At 39.6% G+C, this 24,184-nt stretch overlaps 1 protein-coding gene across 1 annotated transcript in view; it reads right to left on the reverse strand.

The window, feature by feature from the left end:
• NSMAF (neutral sphingomyelinase activation associated factor) overlaps positions 1-24,184 on the reverse strand; it is a 45,426-nt gene that overhangs the window by 5,109 nt on the left and 16,133 nt on the right. The window contains exons 7-30 of the mRNA XM_033052474.2: positions 23,936-24,007; positions 23,538-23,585; positions 23,360-23,412; positions 22,722-22,851; positions 19,884-19,955; positions 18,964-19,072; positions 16,753-16,929; positions 15,652-15,731; positions 14,208-14,298; positions 14,051-14,114; positions 13,873-13,924; positions 12,837-12,957; positions 12,439-12,570; positions 9,527-9,569; positions 8,928-9,091; positions 7,940-8,048; positions 6,539-6,597; positions 6,009-6,076; positions 4,337-4,404; positions 3,988-4,111; positions 3,164-3,247; positions 1,998-2,148; positions 1,503-1,605; positions 422-531 (exon numbers count right to left, since the gene is read on the reverse strand). Of these exons, the coding sequence (XP_032908365.1) occupies positions 422-531; positions 1,503-1,605; positions 1,998-2,148; positions 3,164-3,247; positions 3,988-4,111; positions 4,337-4,404; positions 6,009-6,076; positions 6,539-6,597; positions 7,940-8,048; positions 8,928-9,091; positions 9,527-9,569; positions 12,439-12,570; positions 12,837-12,957; positions 13,873-13,924; positions 14,051-14,114; positions 14,208-14,298; positions 15,652-15,731; positions 16,753-16,929; positions 18,964-19,072; positions 19,884-19,955; positions 22,722-22,851; positions 23,360-23,412; positions 23,538-23,585; positions 23,936-24,007 (2,284 nt within the window). The remainder of the gene's footprint in view (positions 1-421; positions 532-1,502; positions 1,606-1,997; positions 2,149-3,163; positions 3,248-3,987; positions 4,112-4,336; positions 4,405-6,008; positions 6,077-6,538; positions 6,598-7,939; positions 8,049-8,927; positions 9,092-9,526; positions 9,570-12,438; positions 12,571-12,836; positions 12,958-13,872; positions 13,925-14,050; positions 14,115-14,207; positions 14,299-15,651; positions 15,732-16,752; positions 16,930-18,963; positions 19,073-19,883; positions 19,956-22,721; positions 22,852-23,359; positions 23,413-23,537; positions 23,586-23,935; positions 24,008-24,184) is intronic.

Here is a 24,184-nt window from a genome sequence, read left to right on the forward strand (position 1 = left end):
GTTGCTGATGTACTGAGACTGTATAGATATATTTAATCAGCCTATAAATCCCCATCCAAAACAAGTTTACTAGAGAGCTTTACTTAATGTTGTTAGACTCAGCCTGGACAGACTGTGGCAAAGGATACAGTACAGTCTATACTGTATTTGAGAGCCAAGAGCTAGCAAAATGTTGACTTTTGCAATGTTGTGTGAATTAGAAAAATTGAAAGTAATTTCCCTTTGGCCACTCTTGCACAAAGCAATATTCCTCTATTCTTATTTGATTTCCCAGGAGGCTTGCATGGACCTACTTTTAATTCTGGTGTTTCAGGTAAAGCACAGCCAGCTGTGCAGATGACTCTCAAACTTTTCAGTACTAAAAGAGCTGGAAAATGGGAATCTCACATTCAGTTTGAGAATGGGAATAGGTCAGGCATACCTGTATGCCCTTTGATTCTTTCAGTAACTTTTCCTCCAAGAAGGTCCCAAACTAGTAATTCACCAGACTGAGATCCTGATAAGATTGTATTTCCATCCCATTTGAAGCATCTGCAAGTAAGTTTGAAATTAGTTCATGTCAAGCTTTTGCATGATGACTGACAGCCAAACATTTCCAAATTAGGTCAAAAAAGAACTGGAAATAGAGATACGAAACAAAAGGAAACTACCTTTTAACACAGTCTTTCTGGAAAGATTGTTCCCAAATTATTTTAAAGAGTCATGACCCAGACTTGGTTCTGTGACTGCCCTAGACCCAGCCAGGCCTTCCCCTGGCAGAGTATGAAACATAATCCCATAAGAGAAGAGGGCCCAGTCAGCTATGCATGTGTGTCATATCCCCCTGCTCTCAGGAGCCATCAGTTTCACTTCTGCCACTTCATATTCCTGAAACCATCACTTAAAAAGCAAAGATGACTTTCAGGTAAGTAACTAGTGAAAACAGATATGTGAATATGCATATGTATTTATGTATACCCACAAAAAAAATGGGTAAGTATTCCGTGTACAGCTGCTATATTTTTACTCCAGTAGCTGAGTAAGCATTCCATCTGTTCATCTGATAAACCATAAATAACTGTATACTTTTCAGTTGGTGGAAAAAGGTGATTAGTTTTTGATTTTAAAATCCAATCTTTAAGACAATCAAAATAAAAAGAAAACATTAAAACAAACCCTTCAAAACAAACCCAAAAAATCAGTATTAGTGACGGAGATGATTCAAGAAAACTCAACTTGATAGACATTTCAGTAGCTCAGCTGCTGGAAGAGCTGGTTAGCTACAGTTGTCACAATCTTTAAGGGACATCAAAGTTGTTGAAAAGTTAATTACTTAGAGAGCTGTTTGCTTTTGCCCCAGTTTGGAAAGCTTGATCATAATGCACACAGCATGCTAGAACGTCAGTCTTTGCACTCTAAAGAGTGATTCAATAAAACAAAGTTCCTAGTATTACTGCCCTTCCCACTCTGCTGTTACCAACCATCTTCACCCAGCTCCATAACCTGCATGTTCTCAGCATTACCTCTGTGGCTCTTCAGTGGTCACAGAAGATACAACCATTCCAGTTTGTACATCTATTACTTTAAAACAACAGTCCTCCCCTGTGCTCAGTAGATGTCTGCTGTCTGTACAAAAGAACGAAGCAATCAAAAGAAACAAAAACAACAAAAGGACGTTCAGATATTCAGTTCTAGAGTTACCAAAGGGTTCTGGAATCAGCATGTTGGATGTGACATTGCCTGACCTACTTATCTATAAATAATTTATTGGAAATTAAGTCTCTAAGGCAAGCATAGATAAACAAGATTGGTTTAGAGTCTAGACCACTGGTCTACAGCCTAGCATGGCCTTGTGTACAATTAAATTCTTTAGAGAGGAGACTTGTGACAATCCAAAACATCTCACCATCCCCCTTAAAGCAGTAATACCAATAACAAAGATATATTACATGGTATCAAGAATAAGATTCCCTGTGAAACTCCCAACAGTGCATATTAAAACCTGAAATCCAACGTACCAGGACTAAAAGCAGCATGAAATACAGTCCCAGAATGACGTGGCAACTGGTGCAACATCGTTGCTGTAGTAACATCCCAAACACTAATGGTACCCTCTTTGGTTCCAGATGCCAGGATGGTATTTGCAGCATTAAGGTCGATTGTATTTACCTAGGAAGTTAAACATCCCATGATTTTTCCTAGTCTTTCATGTGAGCCATCTTAAGACAGGTTTTAAACATACACAAAACAAGTCCACTATCCCTAAGAAGATATTTTATTTACAAAAAGCTTTGGATTTAATTATCAACATCCTTAATTAAGTACTAGTATGAAAAATCCAAACTATAAAAAGAAAAAAATAGGTCACTTTGAAGGTATTTTTAAAAGCTTTTGCTTTTCAGAATCAGAAATGCTACATGACATTTCAGATTGCTTTTAGTAGCAATATTCTCCATCTAACTTCCAGACTCCATCTTAAGGGTAAAATTTTCACTTTTAAAAAACTTCCTACCCATCATTTGTTTCCAGTTCTCTTGGGTACAGTTCCTAAATGTTACCAGAACTGTTTCAGTATTTGCCAACGTTGTGACCTATTAAAAAACTAACTCTTAAGAAGGTTCAGAAGAGAGTAATTCCAAATATCTTACCAGAGTGATGTTAGAGGCTATAAATAAAAGTATGCAGTTACAGATTTATGATTCATTGCACACAATATGTTTGTATATTTACAGTGAAATTCACTAAGATATTTACCATGATAGCATGGTAAACAACTCAGGAATTCTTTTTAATTTGCTTGCCTTACATTAAGGGGAAGTTGTAACAATCAAAACACTTGAAAGAAAGATTCATCTGTTTTCAAAATCAAAGAAGCAAACAAAAACCATCCAATCTTTCCTGCCCCCCATAGAAATTCTGTACATACAAGCTGAGCAAGACAAATTAAGAAACCTCTGTTTACACTGGTGCTTCAGCCCCAAGAAACAGACCTTTCAACCCAGGAAGCAGGGAGCACTGGTGCAGAACCACCAGACAATGAAAACCCCAAAACAAAATGCCCCTACACACATTTCCCAAAATACACCCCTCAGCCTCTAACCCCATCTCTGTGTTTTACCACTAGATCATTATTTAAATCATCAATTAATTTTCTTATTCTGAGATATTGTATCAACATACTTACACTAACATCATGTTCTAACTGTGCCAGCAGTTCAAAGTGGTGCTTTTTATTGCTCAAGATCTCTCCAGGAACACAGTGCCACACCTACAACACAGATACTTAAGTTTGTTCAAGGAAACTCTAGTATAACCCCAGACAAGTTCCTTCAGTGCTGAACTCTCACATTACAAGGAGGGCTGCTTGTGTTCACCGTGGGCCTTGCCTACGTGGCAGAATACAGCAAGAAATGGCACCTGAACTCCTTTACCCTAAGCACAGCCACATGGTGAACACAATTCTGCTGACTCCAGACAGCCTTCAGGGCTTACCTAAGAATGGGTGTATCACTGCACTAAACGTGTACTTACCCAAAAAATCATACACAGCAGGCTTAGGGAAATTATTTCCTGTCTCTAGCTTCCAAATTATCTTTCCACCTAACTGTAGGCATGCTCTTTAGATTAGCAAGTTTCTCGTCCTCTTAGCTGAAGAATGTTAACTACAAAATTATTAAACATTTTGAAGTCTATTACACCCGGGAAATAGAATCGCCAAAGTCACAAAAAATTCCAGTTCCTCCAATGAAATACAGTTCATCTTCAGAATCCTCATTTTTTACAGTAAGTTTGAATGAATGAAATTTATTGAAAAATAACACTTTAGCTTTGAAACAGTTGAGCTAAATGTAAATGAAGAATAAGCTCTAGAAATAAACTTACTGTGATACTAGCCAGGTTATCACCCTAGTAAAATAGGTACATCCACCTCAAAGCATTTGGCTGGCTGAATATTACAAAGTGCTGGCTATAAATAGTTATGCAACTGTAACAATCCTATCTACAAACCTTCACAGTGGAATCCCAAGATGCAGAAAACAAGCGCCCATCACGCCAACAGATCTTGCTGACTGCATCATCATGGCCCAATAGAACATCTTGCTGTCTTCCAAATGCAATTGAATAAAAATATCTAACAGAGAAAGGTTATAAAACTGTTACACTTGGTAAAAAGGGGGTTTTTTTTCTAACTAAAGTAACTTTGTTTCTGTAGTTTCTAACAGAAATCTAGTGGGGAAAAAATAGAAATACCAATACTGTTTTAAAAATTATTTTCTGTATCACTATCTAAACCATAAACATAACAATCAAGGCACTCCATGCAATTCAATAAAGGCAACAGGAAATAAATACATACATATGATTGTCCCATGAAGAACTTATGACAGTGGTATCTCCTGGTAAGATTAGACAAGATGACAAAGCCTGTAAGAAAAAAAAAATAGTAATACTCAATTTCTTACTCCAAATCCAATTCAAGTACATTAACATGCTTTTGGAGGACAAGAAGCATTTTCATCTTCTACAAAAATAACATACAGATGTTATATGAACACTGATCAAGAAAAACTTTAGAGGCTGGTCACGGAACATCAAGAATACTTAAATCTTTGTTAAATAAAAGTACCAGAAACATTCAGAAATACATGCAGAACTGATAGATCTTCCCAAAGAAACAGGTATTTCAAGCACATGGTATATAATTTCTCACTCAGAAGTAACTGGGTCAGCTCCTCATCTTGTAAGCTGCTGTCAATTCTAGACACAAATAGCTAACAGGAACTAAAAATGCAGATTCTTTTGATGTTTTTTCTCCATCACAGGTACTTATCAGCTCAGGTCTTTCAAAGAACAAATATAACTGTCTAATTCCTACTACTCTCAACAAGAAATATTATTCACAGATACCTCCTCAGTTACATTACTGTCACTAGAACAGCAAGGAAAAAAACCACTAATCAACCCAGTGCTTCTACCTGGTATCATTACTAGTCATGTTTTAGGTCTGTTTGAAAAACAGTAAGCTGCTGGACTGTAAACACCCCTATTCCTAGCATTGCTGTAAGTTTAGATCAGCACTAAAACTACAGGGGAGAAGAATAAGAGTATACAAGGCCTCCTCATGAGAAACAGACTTTTGGCTTAGGAGTCAAAGAGCTCCCTTTTCACAGTGCCAAGAAGTGATGTTCCCAAGTTTCCCTCTGCTGAAGCATTAGGAATTGATGTATCTAGGTTCACCTGCCAGTGTGTCCCATGGCAGACCATAGGGTCTTGATCCTCCAACTTACTTGGGGACCAGTCAGAGCATGCTATGGCTTCTGTCTGGGCAACACATTTGGCATTCTTGTTCACCCTAGAGATGATGGCAGAGAGAAAACTGATATATCTTGGTATCTTGCACCAATAGAAGACTGAATATGACAACTAGGAGTGTGTCTTTGCAACCTAGGTCTGGCCCCAGTGCTCAAGCACAGAAAATCAAATTCAGAATCCCCTTCCCAGCTCTTTTAGGAGCAGGAGAAAAATGTTGTTCACAAGTTGCTGAGATCATTGCTCGTAGAAGAAAGATGGCTCATCCTCACCCAGCACAGATTCCACTCCCTGTGTTTGGCTTTCCTTTGCTGGCTGACTCACAGGCTTCAAACACTTGGGTGCAGTAAGGCAGTGCTGGATGCGAGCATGTGGGTGGAATTTAAGCTTTGCAATTCTGGTCCCAATGGCAGTTCAGGGTTGCTCAGGAAGACACCCCTGCTCATGCCAGACTATCTCTGTCTACCACAAACTCTTCCCTGGATAGCAGGGACAGAGCCAGTCTAACCACTGAATGCTCCTTCCCCTTTTTGCAGAATGTGCTCTGTCTTTCTGGTGGCTTGAGAGAGTCTCAATTCACTCTGCTAAATTATTCACACACAATACAAGTGAGTAGGCAGGGGAAAGAAAAGAGGCATTGATGGATGCTAAGAGCCATCTCACTGAGCAGCTTTCAGAAGATTCCCAGTCATCTTGTTCTTATTTTGACAGCACCTTACCATGTTTGAAAAGGACACACTTCTCTGGATGGTTTTTGAGTCTTTGGAAAACATCTTCAAAGTTGAATCTGGGGATAAGGGACAAAATAGAAGATAAAAGGACTATTTTATATTTTAGAAGCTAATAATTTTGCTCCTGCTTGAATATCTTACTGTGAAAAGCAGACACAGGTTTTTCATAGTCTCTGAGAAACTTTTTATAAGGCTTGTGACTTGGGCCTGGAACTGCTCAAGTTTGGAACCAGTTACAGATGGACTACCCCATGCTAATCAAACTCTAAAAGAACTCTGGTAACTAAATGGACAAACTTCCATTATTATCCATTAGTATTATTACAGAAATTATCTTCCAAGCCTAGATAATATTGAAATGCTTGAGTCAAAATCATCTAAAACTGAGCAAATTCTTATAGTTAAGTTATTTAATTACATCATATATATATAGTTCAGTTTCATGACATTTTGTTTAAAAAACCCCATTAGCCTGCATTTACACTGCAGGTTGTGGTAAATACCTGTGCAATACTTACCCTGGGATGTAGTGAAAACAGAAGACCCATTGCAAGTGACTGCTATTCCAGTAATTGCCCTGTTTAACACAAGAAAGCTTGTGGGTGATTTCATAGGTTTTGAAACTTAACCACCATACTGTAAATAGACTACAGTTCAAATCTGTTATTTGAGGTATATAAGAGCTAAGACATTCAAGGAGATTAAAAACACTACAGTGGTGTGTTATCTGCCTAGAGACAAAAGTATACCTTGACATAATATGTGAAACACCAGGACAGGATCCCCATAGTGTTCTGTCAGAACTCCATCTTCGTCAGAAGGGACTTGCCCGTGTGAGAGGATAAATGGTTTCACATTTAGTTTTTTCATTTCTGGATTAGCTACAAATAGTCAGGAAGCTGCCTACAAGCAGATACTGAATACCTTAGTCAAAGGAATTAGAACTTGCACATTTTTTCTCCTTTAATTTGACACTGGCAAAGTCACTTTAGGTAGAAATTTAGATAAAGCTTGTGTCAGGGAATTAGGAAGCACAGAGCATCCTGCACAGCCAAAGTTCTGTAACACAGCTCTGTCTCATTATTTTTCAGCAGTCCTCAGAAAAAAAAAAAAAAAAAGTAATGAAAATAATCAGAAGCTGAAATTTGAGTTTCTTTTCAGGATCAGGATTTCTCTAATGCTAACAATCTGGTAACAGATTTCTCACTACAAATACTACCTTGTTTTAGGGACATGATAATGTTTTCCTAGATTGGATTCCAGTCACCAAGAAAGTAGCTGGACTCAAGGCAGTAAGAAATCCTCCTAACCAACCCAGTCACTAGGACAAAAGATGAGGCCAAAGGAAAACCTGTTCTTTAAAATATAGCTGATTTTGTTCAATATTAGGTATTTTCAAAGTTCACCTGGAAAGTGCCCCTACTGACTCTTGACTCCCTAGAAATCCATCAGAACAGTAGTTTGGTACCTGGATTAACTGAAAACCTATAGCTGGAGACTTGGCAAACTGCTCACACAGCAGCAGCTTGAAGTGTACAGTGGAACAACTTAATCTTTCAAATCTGATGGGATCAAGTTTTGTCCTCCTGGCGTTATAAAAAAAAAAATTAATGGAAGTCTTTATCTGGCTGCTGTTATCAGTTCTAGAGAAAAGTAATCAATATCTGCTTCGGGTACTAAAGTGATAATGAACTTATACAAATCTAGAGTAAAGGAAAAACAACAGCAAAAATCAAGTGACAAATACCTTGTCTGGATTCATAACCCATCATTTACTCAAGTTCATCTTGCATAATCAAATCACTAAGTCATCTCACAATGAGGTGAGATGGTTTAAGGTATTTAATAATTCAGATTGATACACAGATTCCCCACCCCAATTCAGTGGAAGAATGTTGACTAAAAGGAATAGTACCTACTCTTTGTGAATTTTATATTGCTTATCTAGTTTTAGTTTGGCAATGTTGTTCCAGGCAAGTGTTATACTTTCTTCTGTCAAATCTTCAAATGATTCTTCAATTGGAGAAACTGTAATAAAATGCCACAATAAAATTCCATCACAAGTAGAAAATAAAAAGACACATTTGAAATACCTAGGTAGCTGACATAAATATGAAACTACAGAAATCATGCAGAGCTTCAGGAATAAGTTCTTAGACTAAAGCAGAGAGTGACAAGATCACTATTTTTTCCCAAATCTCTTGCTGAATTTGCACAGGCTTACACAGTCAAAAATAGGATTTTTCTCACCAAATTAATGCTTTTAGACTGAAGACTTTATGGAATGCATCTTAGTTTTAGAGAAGTGGTTTAAGTCCTGCCTTGAACAGAAGCCTGTGAGGGCATTAAAATCCTTTTCGGGAAGGAAGTTACTCAATTAACTCTGTCCCTACAGGATCTAGTAGTATAGGGGGGAAAATTTTCCTTTCAGATTTTCATTCAAGTCATGGAAAAGGAAAAAAAAAAATCAGATGCTTAATTTAAGTTCTTAGGGTGTACTTTTATGAAGCTAATTAATTGATTACCCCTATGGCATTCCTGTTAAAAGCCCAAACAAATCTTTGCATCACTTAGAAGGCCTGGTGACTGAAACTGCTGTTACATCAGCTTGAATTTAAAGTATCAGGAAAGGCCAGGGATGACAGCCATTCCACAGTTTCAGAAGCAGAGGCTGAACAGTCCCAGAGGAGACCACTGGAACAGAAGGTAGAATATAGGGCAACACCCGTATTTTCAGATTTGAAACTAGTCTAGTTTTGTTTTTCTTTAAGATTTAGTTCATGGATTTATCATGAGTTGGCTTACAGGGAAAGTAGCCAAGAGAGTTGTATAATGAGATCCTGTGGGAGAAAGATACTACTCAAAATTACAAATCCTTCACATTGTTAGTTTATATTAAACATTTACCTGGAGACTCAGCTATGGAAGTGCTGTGACTAGATGTTCGAGACAAGCTTTTCAATTTCTGAATTTTCCTTTGAGGATGAGGGGTTGTAAACAACTGTTTTGGCGTCTGTCCAAACTCCAGGATTTGTGTCAGCAGAGCTACTTTTTCATTGGGATCCATAATACTTTACAAAGCAAGATATATAATTAAGTCAAGCATACAAGTACTTTTTTGCCCTCCCCTTCCCTAAAAGCATGGAACAGCATGTGCAGTTACTACAGCACTACAGGTCATCACACATTCTTTTAGAACTGATTCACTGCAGATTTACAATCATATAACAGCTTCATAACTTTGTTTATGTAAAATAACAGTATTCTCAATGACTGAAAAAATGAAGCAATTTCACAAAAGCCAGACTGAAGAAATGCGCAAGTAACTAACTTTCAATGCAAGCTAAAACTGTGAACATGATGCTGGCTCTCTGCATATTTGGGAGTATAAAATGGAAGAGCAAAACCATTCATGTACATTCATGGATGCTTTTAGAGCCAGCAGAGAACTTGGGGAGATACTGAGAAACTTGGCAAACTGCTTTAACAAAAACATTGTTCATTACCTGTTTAAATCCACTCCTCCTTCATAAGTTAATGGGTGAAACACTGGAAAAAAAAGTTTATTTGTACAATGTAGATAGAAAAGGCTCATTTTCTTTATCGTCCTATAAACAGAGCTGCATTTTTTTACTCACAAGTAAGTTATTTCAGCAGGGATTAGAGTTTGAGGTCTTACATTTTAATCTTTTTTTTCACCTGATCAAGCTTAGGACTTCCAAGAGATTTTAAGAAAGTTTCAGAAGGAATCAGTACTTTCATAAAGGAGGGATTGCTTACTCAGGCTTCATTAAGTCTACCCCCAATAATAAATAAATACACAAATAAATAAGCAAGCAAGCACAGCTGCATAACTGAATCTCTGGTTAATTTTCAGGGAATAGAAAATATTAAAGAATTATCAGAAAGATCTGTGTATTCACCTTCCCAGGTGAATTGCTATGACGCAAATGACTCTGAGGCTTCTGCTTAAGAATATTTACTTTGACCTAAGTTCATTCATACACAGATGCTTTCTGCCTCTCTTATCTACTTAAATGTCTGCAATTCACTATGCTAATAAAAACCCATACTGCAGCAGAAGCAGCACATCATGCATAAAAAGTGCTCTCATTAGTGCTCTCCTTTGAGAGGTAAAAATACAGGTGCCATAATTTATATGCTGATTTACTGTATTTAAAGTCTGTGGTACATTGTAATTTACACTTATGCTCACAGTATAACTGCATGCCAAACCCTACAATTCTAAAATGTAGCCAATCATATGTTAAGGACACATGGAGAAAGTACACTGGAAAGAAATGAACAGCAGGAAAACAACACAACCGGCCCCTAACCAAACAACAACAACAAAAAAAGCCTAAACCCAAACAAACCCAGTAAAACAATCCTTGCTATTTCTATTATCTTACCATGGAAGTAGAAAGTACTGAGTACCAAAACAAGGAGTTGCTTATTCCTACCCTCACCACTGTTGTAAGAAGGTTTCCTTTCTAAACTTATTCTATCTTTTTAAGTGCAAACCATCTCAACATTTTCGGTTACTTGCAGTCCTTCAAAAGGATCAGGGCTTCTTGAATAAACACCCTAAAACTCTGATCTGCTACTTTTGTTTTAAAAAAGAGGGTACAGTAGTTTCACGAATACAAGCCGCACGGATTATAAGCCGCACCCCCGGTGCCTCGACAATGTTGCTGTCTTTGTCAATAGATAAGCCGCACCCCAAATATTAGCCGCACTTTCGTTCGTCGCGAGAATCCGTGCGCAGCTTTCACAAATTGGCCAATTAGTAACAGGATCGCAGCATAGCGGGCTTTACTGGCTCGGGGCGGGGCCAGGCAGGCTCGGCCCGCTCATGGTTGCCGACGGGGCCGGGTGGCCCAGCTCAGCGCCACGGCTCGGCGGGGCTGGCCGGGTGGTGCTGCCGCCGTCGCCGGGCTCGCTGGCCCCCCTCTCCCGTCAGCACCGCCCCGCTGCCGCGTTCGCTCGCCCGGCTGGCAGGGCTGCCGCCGCCGGGCTCGCCGCCCGCCCCGCTGCCGCTTTCGCTCGCCCCGCTGCCGCTTTCGCTCGCCCTGCGCCGCGCCTCGCGAGCGCCGCGCCTCGCGAGCGCCGCGCCCGCCCCGCGCCGCTTTCGCGAGCGGCGCTTTCGCGAGCGGCGCTTTCGCTCGCCCCGCCGGCAGGGCTGCCGCCGCCGCCACCAGGCTCGCCGGCCGCCCCCTCCCGTCTGCACCGCCGCCGCGTTTCCTCGCCCTGGCCGGCACTGCAGGCCCCCGCACCGCCGGGCTCCTCCACGCTGCTGGCCCCGATTCTGCTGGGCTTCCCCCGCTGCCAGGCAGCCCCACCCGCCGGCCTTCCTGCTTCTGCCATGCTCCCCTGCACTGCTAGCCCCTGTTCTCCCGGGCTCCCCCGCCATGCTGGCTCAGGCTCTGCCGCCCTCCCTGCCCCGCCCTGCTGGCTCAGGCTCTGCCGCCCTCCCTGCCCCGCCCTGCTGGCTCAGGCTCTGCCGCCCGCCCCCCACACTGCTGGCCCCGCCTCTGCCAGGCTTTCCCACCTCTGCCGGGGCCGGCCGGGCTCCAGCTTGGCTTGGGGCTGCCGCGGGCTCTCACTTCCGTGTTGGCAGCTTTTAGAATTTTGTTAATGTATTAGCCGCCCCGGAATATTAGCCGCACTTCCGGGTTTCCACCAAAATTTTGGTCAAATTGGTGCGGCTTGTATTCGTGAAATTACTGTACTTCCTTGTTGGGTAGTAAGACACACAGCTAGACTATCCGACTGATGAATAAGTTAATCATTGGTACTACTATTAGGTGTAAATAAACACATCTCCACAGCAGTCACATAACAATATCCCTCTTTGTAAAGGCCCACAGTGGCTAGGTACATGTTCAGAGTAAGGTTGCATACAGTGAAAAGTCTCACATGCAGTCATGTGTATGTATGCAAGGACAAACCAACACACCCTTTTTCCTTCATTCTTGCTCCAAAGACCTCAAACCCACTAGCCCATCCTTTCCCTTGCCAATTCTGTCAGGAGGAGGGGGAAATTGCATTGAAATTCTCTCACTGAAATTACAGTGGAGGAAGGTTAAATACATGTTTATTTGGAGATCCTGCAGGCTCTCATTTTTAATTGGGAAATACTAATTCCATACAATATTGCCATACTATGATGTGCAAGCAACTCCCAGTAATTCTACAGAATCATCTTGTCCACCCTCTGAAGCACATCTTCAAAGAAGCAAATCACCATGAAGGCAATACTACCAAATAAGCCACTATTTCCAATAAGGATCAAGAATTCAAAGCACAAAAAAGCAAAACACTCAAAACAAAATAAGCATAACAGATATGTTGTGATTTACCACTCCTGCCTAATTGAATCCCCTTCTTTTTGCTAGTTCTATAAATGTATATTTACCATTGTGAGCTGCAACTGCTTCACTTCCTTTCTGCTTGTAGCCAAATATGATGTCAATCCATTCATGAAGATGTTCTGATACGTATGGACTTTCTAAAGCCTCTTGGCTCTTCTGAAGAAAGTCATCAGGACCTGATGAGAGAAAGGTTAATTAAAGCAGCAAAAATCCCATTCAGAATTGGTATCCATCTCTCTTCCTCCTCATTCTTGAAAAGCCAACAAAACATCCCACACTAAATCTCAGTTTTCTTATAAAAACTAAAAGCTCCTATTAATTATGTCAGTGCTTTAAAGAAAGAGTTCATTTAGAAGAAACCAGAATGGATGTTTTTGAGGAAGAGCTATGATTCCAGCAATCTTGATTTAATTATCAATACAAGAATTTTGACTATTATTACCTGATGCCCAAGGTGGAAGCTCTACATCTTCAACCATCTTTCCACCTTGCCTTTTTCCCAAGTCCAACTTCAAACTATTTACTAGAAAACTAGAATCATTTTCATAAAATTCTGGAATCAACTGGAATTTAGAAAAACAAAGAAAAAACAACCAAGTTTTAATATTTGCTTAGTTTTGATTACTTAAACAGATCATTCAGTGCAAAGAAAGTTATTAAATTTTATATGTCAAGCCCTGAAGTTGGGCAGGCTTTCCAAGTTTTCCCTACAGGACAGTTCTCTGAGCTAAACTGCTAAATTCAGAATAGCACACATTTTTAACAAGTAATGTGTGACATATAAATCCATAATATCTATAGGTATCTTCAGAACTGTCATTGCATAGCTGCCTTCTCATTTTTAAGACATCAAGTAAGAGTCAATACTGAAATCTAGAATAAAACTAAAATTATGAAATTTCAGATGTTAAATCAATTATTTAAATACCACCATATCAAATAATTAACTGTAGATTAGTTTTTTAATGTTTCTTTGATAAAGGAGTTTAACAGTATTTACTATGTGGCAGTTTGTTATTCTCAATATATTTTACAAGTTAGGGTTTCTCAAGGCTCAAAAACCCAAGATACTACTTCTACAGTTTAACTGTTTGGATGCAGTGTTGCAATACAGCCAAATCCTCACAAGATTCCAGCAGACAACACATAAAATTGTCATTTCAGCCTTAATCTACACTCTGGTAATTCCCATATATTTCCATTAACATTCACAATGAAACTTATGTTAAACTAAAAGCCAGAAAGCAGCCACAGATGAGAAAACATGGAGTTGATACAGGATTAATATATAGTTAATAAAGGATTCATAAAATGCAGTGATCAGCCTTACAAAAAACTCAAAAAATAAACCCACACAACTGAAAAGCACAAACTACAACAAAAAACCTAACACGCTCCAACTAAACACTCTCAAATCAACAGTAAAGGAGAAAGCTAAGCACAGATGAGAAGATTTGAATAATTTTCCAGCCATTTACCTCTTTGAAATCTGTTGCACCATCCAAACAGTTTTTCCAGGTTTCTGCAATGCTAGATAAGACAGATCAATCATCCATTTGTTAAAAAAAAAATGTATATTTTATAAGGCTTTGCACTCCCCATTGAGGCATATTTGAAAACAAAACCAGCCCAGTTACAGACAAAATGTAAACAAACCTGTTGAACATTCTGTCAGCATGATCAAACTTTCCATTCTGCAGACAGAGCATGTATTCTGGAGCTAAGAAGAAAGAAAAATAGCATCAGCTTGCTCCAAACCTTGTCTGCTTTGGAGGTAACTGTCTGCTCAGAGAGCATATAAAAGGTGTCTTACCGACTCTAACGAGATAAAACAAAACATAACCCGGAGAAGAATAATGGCTTCCATACATGAACTTGGGCTCTGGCATTTCCTGATACCGTGTCTGCAACACAGAAAGAAAGAAAGAAAGAAACCTCTGTTTCAAATCAGCACTCCTGCTTTCCCTCAATACAGAACACATACACACTGTTTCTTTTTAAAGACACAGATTAGGATCACCCACCCCCAATATTTCTTCTAATGATAAAACAAACTCTTCAGTTCTAATATCCATGTTGCTTTAATCAATATGGTAAAAAAACTGTCATAACTGATCATCCAGAACTAACAGGTTTTCAGTGTTTTTTCCCTCTCCCACTTCAGCACATAACTGCAGTGACTCAAATTCAAAGAAGTGCAAACAAATGCTTCCTCTTTGTCTTTCACATCAAGTATAATGAGAGTATGGAAGAACGTACTGACTTTCATCAACCTGGAGGATTCCTTCCTGTCTGAAGCTCCCATGCATTACTGTAAAACATATCATAATATAAAAAGAATGACTTTTACTGCAGTAAGCATGAAGCCAATAACAGTTTGAGGAAAGTCAGATCTTAGCAGGAAGACTTCATTTACTGTTACTGTAGACACAATATTGTTCGTTCTTGCCTTCCACAATCTTAGGAACTATATGATTTTGAAACATTTAAATATTTCTTATCAATATAATGGAGTTATTCTGGCAATATTTTTTTCTAATGTTCTGTAAATTATTTTGAAATACTTAACTTTCCATAGAAGACAATAATTTTACAGAAATAATTAAAAGCCAAGCAACTGAGGACCTTCTAAGTCTCTAAGTATGTGTTTGACAGCATATGAAAGGAAAGCCTGCCTACCCTGAGAAATTGAAAAACTTGGTGCATTTATTATAAGCATATAGAATTTTCAAGTTAGTGCTTTGACCTCCATGGATCCAAATTTCCTCCCTTTGAAGTACACTCCCTAAAATTCAGTATTTTTCTTAAATGGAAATACTTAAGATTTCTACTTTTTCTTATTTCTTTCAAACATGTGTTTTACATTACACATTTAAATCCATGGGTTTTGAAGTTTCATAAATCCATGTATGTTTATAGCATCTCAATGCCACCATATATATATCAATTGGATTTCAGGATATTATTTTAAAAGTAAGGCAATTTAAAGTATGCACATATGAAAAGGCAGTAAGGGAGAGGAAATAGATTCAAATAATTTTAAATTAGTACTGACAAAACCAGCTCTGATGAAGTTAAGCTGGAAAATAAATGTGGAACCGTTATAGGTTTGTTTGCTTCTGATAAAGTTTACAGTTAATTTTTTGATACAATAATTCACAAGACATAACACCCAAAGCTTGCTGGACAAAGCTTCTTTTACAGCCAATATGTACAAGGCACAAATATTTAGTATATAAATACTAAGATATACATACCACAAGTCTATCCAGCCTTTCCTTATTTAGGGCACCAACTGGTTTACTAAGGTCACGAAATGTTTCAGGCTTTGTCAGATCTTAAAAAAAAAAACAAACAACCAAATGCTTGGTTATAAACTCCAAGCATTCTACTAGACTTTAATGTAATCTAATAAATATTTCAAAACAAACCAAAAAAACCCCCCACCTATCCAAGCAGCAACAAAGCAAGCAAAAGCCAACACAGAACCCCTCCAGTAATTTTCTCACTCCTTACTAACTGAAATCCTATAAAGTCTTACTGTAAGTGGCTACTGACTTTATTTCCATGTAATCTCATACCTCTTGCTTAAGAAGGAATAGTTAATACATGGGACAGTTCTTACAAGTAACATCACACAGTCAAGGTACTTCTAACAAATGCACAAAAACAGCTGGCATCATCTTCTTCCTACTCATTAACCATTCTGTCAGGCTACAGTTAAGTCCCACCATACAATCAGATTGAAGTGTTTGAGCAGGTGCTGATGAATACCATGAGATTCTCCTACACTGCTTCTTGCAGAGGGACTCAATCCTCAAAAGGAAAAAATCCCAACATAAACTGCGCTAAGACCTTAATCAAGGGTCCTATTTAGGCACTAGCTTTGTCAGCCTCTTGCATACAATTTGTAATGCAAAGAATTATAAAAGAACACCTGGATTCTACACATTTCAGTGCATCTAACTTGTTCCCAAAAAAACCCACCCAAATCAAAATTAGTCATTTTACTGGTTCTTTTCCTTTTATAAGAATCACAGAAAGTCTTTGAAAGCTCAGCACTGCTGATGTGCAAAGCAATCAAGCAGATGTTTGGTACATACTCTGTATCTGAGAAGTGCAATACTTAACAAAAAAAGTGAGGTATTTTTTATATATACCCCTATATGTATATAAATATACCCTGCCCTATAACCCTAAGCTAAAGTGGAGTGGGTAAGTCCCCAAACCAAGCCCATCCAAGACCACTAATGCTAGGTTCATTTGACGTAACACAAAGTTTATGCAGTGTAAAAGCCCCCCCCACATATTTCAGGTTGGTCATGATACACTAACATGTTTTTTTTATATACACATACCTAACACTGAACTAGAGTAGTCTGCTATAATCCAAGGAAACACAGGATACTGGGAGAGGTCATTGCAGCTTCTATCAGCCAGATTGTTGAGATGGAGAAGATACTGGTAATTTGATATATGTCCTCGCTGCCACTGCAACACGTAACTCTCAGCTGTGTGCTCCGCAATATGATTTTCTAAAATAAAATAAAATATTAAGAGTTGTGAGGTTTGGAGTTTGGCCCTCATATGATACTGTGATTAACATTCTTCTACATACTATAAAATAATTAAGGGCACAGTTTCTTAATAGAACAAGTCAGACTTAATTGGCAACTTCATGTTGCCATAGCTACCACACATTTTTTAACATCTCTGCAAAGGGGTCTCAATTGCATTTGGCCATTAAAAAAAAATCATCAAGAAAGAGTGCCGAAACCAAACACAGTACGACTGGATGAATATTTACATAGGAATGGAAAAATATTTGCAGATCATCAACAACTCTCTTAGCAATCTGGTAACCTTTAAGATTTCAAATTTCTAGAAGCAGTTCTGTTTGAGTCAAGAAAAAAGTTAAATATATTTTCCTACTGCAACCAAGGACGCCCACTAACCATAACTTGTGTAAATAAGTAATATATGTACATGAACAGGATTTAATTTTAGACCCACTGAAACAGTGGGTAGAGGAAAAGAAAACTTGACCCACACTCAAGAAAGTCAGAATTATGCACCTGGAGTTCTCCTTGAAGTGTAGGCAGGAGCTCACAACATTCAAACTGCACTACTCTGCTTATTAGTTGTAATGTCAAGGTATGCTGCTGGAAAACTGGGTTATTTATTTATTTATTTTAAAACTTTCTTCCATTGAATCAATATACAGCACCTGGGCAAGTGCTTGAAAGAGTAGAATTGAAGGACTGCAACTATGGCATAATAGCAAGAAAGAAACTTGAATTAGATTATGGCAGGCCTCTATTTTAGCTCAGCATAGGGTGGAAAGATATATTCCAATCTTTTCTTCACTTTAGTACTTCAAATTCTACAAGTAAAAAGTGTTTGCCTCTCTTCAAAGAGAGTCTCTTCTACTGCCAGAGAGATACTGAGATACTACAAACACTTTCAGGGAAAGGCCTCACCCTTTTTTTTTATTTCTAAGCTCCAACATCATCAGCATTTTCATCTACACCTTGAAACTCCACCTTAGAAAATTATCCAGAAAAAGTCTGAAGCAGGCTAACAGCATGCAGCTATTTCAACAACAGAGAAAATGATGCCAGAATCTATTTCCTTTTCAAACAAAAATCTAACAGACTAAAACAATTCTAAAGAAAAGTTATCATTCCTTCATGGCCTTTCCATTTTGCTTTGTGAAGCAGAAGTGAAATGTCAACTGATATTTAGGTGAATTAATTGAAACAGAACTAGAGTCCTGGTACAATAACAAAATAGCACAACATTTGCAAAAACATTTTCAATATTTCAATTCAATATGAGTTTCAATGTTTCCAATTACAGAAAAAATCATCAGCCTTTTTACTCTCTTTTTTTCCAGGATGCACAGATTTTATGAAGTTTCTGTTTACAATCTGCAAAACAATAACCATCACTTTCCAGGAATTAATGCATACAAGATTTAATAGAAATGAGAATTTAACTGTTTCAGAATGGTAATTTTTATCAACCATCAACCACTCCTAAGACTGAGGAAAGTTCAGGCACTTATGTGTGCACTGGTAATCCACTTACTACAGGAAGTTTCTCAAGAGAGTTTTAACTGAGGACTTGGGGAGTCCACACACAAGTTAGTCTATATTTTTTTAGCAAAACACAATTTAGATGAGTGGATCTTATTTTTTATCCCTTGTTTTAAAGATAGCATTTTGTGGCTTTGTTTCTTTCATTTGTTAGATTTTTGTTTTGTTTTGTTTTTTTAAGGGACGGAAAAGGAGATGTTAAATGACAGTTCATATCAAGTAGAAAATAAAAAAAATTAGTTTTGTCTCAATAATGCCACCTCAGCTTTCAAACTCGGTCTTCAAACACAACCAAACCGGTGCCATTTCACAACATTCATTCTGATCTTTGCTTACTTCTATTAAAAAATTTTACAGCTTATATATATCTGTTTATTTTTCTCATTCTTCCCACACATCAAGAGAGCAAAATCAGACAAATGTCCCTTCACAAGGTACTACACACTACATTAATAAATAAATACTGCAAACCTATATATTTTGCAATAAGGCGATAGACCTCATCTCGATCCTGACAGCTGTAGAATTTCAAGTAGATGTCAGAACACAGATCGTTTTCTGTGCAAAATACTTCAAGTCCCTGAAATGTTAAAGGGGGGGGAAAACAAATGAGAGCAATTATTGACAAGCTGCAATACTTGTGGTTTTTAACAGAATGTTCCAGTTACTAATATCTAAGACTTATGACTCTACATTGGGTAGCAGTTTTCCCCACAAAATCTAACATGCTGAATTTTTTATTTCCAGTCATAACAACATTCATATTACACTGAGCCAATAGATTGGCTCTGTCTGGATTGATTAACCCTAGGTAACAGACATTTAATTCTTTGCATCACTACATTCACTTAGGCAAAAAAAAAAGAAGTATATGCAGTTTAAACATGTTTTGAGACAAAAAAATTCTACAAAATTGGAATTGCAGTGCTAACATCAAAAGCAATTGAGGTTTCACTGCAGAGCTTTTGACATTCCTCAGTCATGTACAGTGGGAATCGTCACTCCACATCAGTCTCAATATGAAGCAGTGACCAAACTTCCTCCACTAATCAATCCAGAGACAATACACCATGAGAAATTCATTCTATCCCGTGATAGGTGCTTAAGATGAACGGAATGAATTGCTCCCTAACAGTACTCCCTTCTCCTACGCTGACTGCTCATGAAAGAAGTTTTTCATCCTTGTCAGAATTCACTCTGTTTTCATCTTTTTGACAACACAGGAAAAGAAAACACTTAAAAAACTGGAAAGGATCATTTAGTACTGTTCACTATTTAATACAGAGTTTTTAAGAACACATGGTTTTTACCTAAAGATGCAGACTGTTTCAGCTGGTCCCTTTAAGAAACCATATATACAGCAAGACAATAAAATAAATACTTGAGCTTACCAGTGGCATCAGCCCATGTCTTCTTTTATAGATGCGACGTACATTTTGCAGTGTTATTTGTACTACTGGTTTCTGTGGGGAGTGAGGGAGGGGGAAGAAAAGATGGAGACATTCTAGTATGTTTATGTTCTACTTTACCCTCCTCAGACAATCTGAAGTTTTTCTTGACTATAGATACTAGCAATATGAAAACAATATCCATCCATGTCATTTTAGCAGTTAAGTTAAAAAGAGGAAGCCTGTCTTTGCTGTTGGTTTTTGCCCGAGTAGCAGAGCAGTTTAGGATTCGGTAAGCAGCAGTGTATTATCCCCGAGTCTGTGGCCAGCAGCAATACTCATGCACCAGAGAAGCAGAACAATAAAAGGAATTAAAAGGAAGCCATTGGGCTGCTGGGCAAACTGTGCCAAGGGTGCCATCTGGCGGCTGCAATCAGAATGGCACCGCTATCCCACTGAAACACCTTTCCCGCACCTGGACTGATTTCAAGTATGTCAGAATCATAGAATAATTCAGGTAGGAAGGATCTATCTAGTCTATCTAGTACAACCCCACTACAGTGAGCGGGGACACCTTTAACTAGACCCAGTTACTATGAGTGTGGCCCCACCTAACCTTAAGTATTTCCAGGCATGGGTCATCCACCACCTCTCCAGACAACCTGTGCCAGTGTTTTACCAACCCCATTGTAAAAAAAATTTACAGTAATTTCACGAATACAAGCCGCAGCAATTTGACAAAAATTTTGGTGGAAACCCGGAAGTGCGGCTAATAGTCGGGTGCGGCTAATATATTAATAATTTTCTGACATTTACAACCCCAGACGTGCCAGCCAGAGTGCCGAGCCAAGCACCTGCCAGTAAAAGCTGGCATTTCGCAATTGTTACAGTGTTACCGTGTTGCCCTGGCTCCCTGCAGGCAGCACGGGGGGCGGGGAGAGAGGCGGGAGAGCTCTCTTTCCTCCTCTGCTGCAGCCCAGGGGAGGGGGGGGGTGCCGCCATTGCCGCGGCCCGGGGAGCCGACGGGGGGGGGGGGGCGCCGCCATTGCCGCGGCCCGGGGAGCCGACGGGGGAGGCGCCGCCATTGCCGCGGCTCCGGGAGCCGACGGGAGCCCTGCGCAGCCATTGCCGCGGCCCGGGGAGGGGGGGGGAAGTGCGCGCCGCCATTGCCGCGTCTCGGGGAGCCGGCGGGAGCCCCGCGCCGCCATTGCCGCGGCCCGGGGGGGGGGCGGGAAGTGCGCGCCGCCATTGCCGCGGCTCGGGGAGGAGGCGGGGTGCTTTGTCCGCGCCCGCCGCCGGCGCCACGGGCGCAGGAAAGCTCCGTCCCCGCCCGCCGCCGCTGCCGTAGGAGCGGGGGAAGCTCCGTCCCTGCCTGCCACTGCGGGGCAGCGCCGACCCGGGGTGACCGAGCCCAGTGGCAGCGGCGGCCGGCCCCGAGCGGCAGCACCGGGCTGGGCCACCTGGCCCCGTCAGCGGCCCCTAGCGGGCCGAGCCTGCACAGCCTTAGCTCAGCCAGTAAACCCCACCCTCCCGCGGTTCTGTTACTAATTGCACGCGGGTCCTCACTGCGAACGACAAAGCGGCTTATATTCGGGTGCGGCTTATCTATGGACAAAAACCGAAATATTTGCCAACACCCAGAGATGCGGCTTATAGTCAGTGCGGCTTGTATTCGTGAATTTACTGTATTTTCTCTATCTAGTTTGAATCTAGCCTGTTCTAGTTTAAAACTATTACCCTTGACCTATAATAAAAGGCTCTGCTAAAAAGTCAGCCCCCCAAATTCCTCTTCCTTTGTCAAACACACTTTCTCCAATTCCCTTTTCCAGTCTCTGTACTACCTCCAAACATTCCTTCCTCTTGTAACAGACATAATCTCTCTAACTCAACGCTCCTTTCAGGGTACTCAGAGTTTTTCCTTTATTTTCCCTTTGTCTGACTCTGCAAACTCAAGAGAATCTTCTGCGTGTCTTTTCCTCATCCTTAGAGCACTCGAATTAGGCACAGATTCCTTTGTTTCCCCACAGGGTACCGGTGGGTGAGAGCACTAGAGGTATGCTCCAGTCCTCAGCCCTGTGGAGGGAACTGGCAGTCCAGCATTGGAATTAGAGGATGGGTCTAGATCACTGCTTCATCCCTGGGCAGACTGTGCTCCACCAGCCTGCAGGACCAGTCATACCCAGCTGGAGCAGCACCAGGGCTGATGATGCAATCTCACATGCTGACAAGCGAATTGGAAAAAAAATAAAAATCTGAGAATTAAAGTTTTCTGGTGATCGTACTACTGCCATGTCCATACTGAAGGTATTTCACAGAATCATAGTTAAGTCAGAGGCCTGCTCAGATGATCACTACTATTTCTATGACAAAGTTCCAAAGCAGTAATCCCTCTGCAACATGCACTCAGCTTTCCTCCAGAGAAAGAAATAATCAGTTTAATAGAAAATCTAGCTAAGAGCTCCCAAAGTAAACTACATGTGTATAAAGCTCTCACCAAGTTGGATCAGTATGAGACTAAGATTGAGAAATTTATCTTAAATTAAATGTTACAAATAATGATCTTCAAATATTAGTAGAGAATGAGCAAAGGACATTTTGTGCTTTGTCAGTAGGAGGTAAACTTTCAGCAAGTTAGCACAGAATGAAGCCTCAGAGAAAGAGATACACTGAATGCAGCAGAGATCAAAGGAAAACTAATGACCTTCTAAATAAAACTGAAAATAGTCTTCTTGGAGATGTGCTCTACGTTCATTTCAGAGAAAAAAGTACAGAAAATTAAAACTGTCCACTAGCAGGGCAGCGTGCTCACACTGTATGCAAGACCATCTATGAGGCACTTACAGGATATCCATTAAGAGGCTGGAAGTACAAGTTAGCATCACTAACGCACACATGCCCTGGATTAGTCACCAGTGGCGTCACCATTTCTGCTTTACATTCCATATGCAGCGTTTCAGAAATGCTTTGAAATCTACAAGTGAAGAAAAGGAGTAAGTTTACCTCCAGTTCTTACTTTAGTAGAAGCACCCTTAAATTATTTAGAAAGGTTTTAGTTAGCTTATAGCCTTGGGACATCAGAATGGGGACTTCACTGAGCCTATTTTACACAGGAATAAAGTTCTTTGATGGGACCTCCACTTTAACAGACACTCCAGAAAGGAACATTGCTACATTCTGCTCCAGTCTCAGAGCCAGTTGACTTTTCTAATAGAAAACTATAGTTTTATTTGGCATATACTGATGCCCAATTGCAAAAAATTCATGGAGAAATGAAACATTTTAGAGACAAAGTAACACATTCATCATTACAACACACAATTTCCCACTCTCCATTCCAGATGCTTCAGAATACAAAGAAGCTAACTCTCTGAATTCGAGAACTTACAGTAACTCAACCAGCCATCTAACTATCAGTGCAGTAGACTAATCAACCAACCAGATGAAAATGATTTCCCAGTACAAAGTGAATAGAAAAGTACCTGTTTTTATCAAATGAAGTTCTAGCCAAGCGTGACTGCAATATAGCAGTTATCTAATGTGGAAGGAAAGAAAAATTAATATGGACTCTGATTCAAATTCAATGAGAACTTAACTATTAAACAGTGGTATCACAATTTCATTGTTAAGTAGGGATATTAGAAATAATCAGATACTCACCATGGCAGCTTGATCTCCCATCTTATCTAGACAAGAAGCCCTGTAAAGCTAAAAAATGAGCTTTAAGTGAAATAGCACAATGTCCCACACAGCTCAGAAGTCAACAGAAACAGGAGGGGTTTCAGCACTCTTGCTAAAAGATCTATTACTATTTCTTTTTAAAATAGGACATATTTATTCACTGCTACTGCCATGTTACTACTTTGCTTACTACCACCCTACATGCTAAAAGCTAACATGGGTCACTTACAACAGCTGTCAGGACTAGATGCTGCATTCAAGTCCACATTTGAGAAATAGATACTCCAAGGTTTTCACCTTGAGAACAAATAAAGCTCTATACTAAAAATCAAAAGATGCTGTGACAAACTATGCAGGAATATCAAATGGCCACATACCTGGTGTAGAGTTTGCACAACATCTCCTACTTTCCTAGCAACATCCAGTTGGAAGAAGTGTTCTGCTCTACCCTAAAATTAAAAGTACATTTACTACAAATGAATTTCAAATAGAACTCAATGGGAAAAAAATAAAATTAAACCAAACTAAGCTAAAAATCACTAAATAATAAAACTCTAAAACCTGAAAACTATGCTTTTAAAGATTGTGTTATACCTCAAAGACTCCAAAAGCAGATGTAAAACCTG

This window comes from Catharus ustulatus, chromosome 1 (assembly GCF_009819885.2).
Source record: "Catharus ustulatus isolate bCatUst1 chromosome 1, bCatUst1.pri.v2, whole genome shotgun sequence".
NCBI classification, from domain to species: Eukaryota; Metazoa; Chordata; class Aves; order Passeriformes; family Turdidae; genus Catharus; species Catharus ustulatus.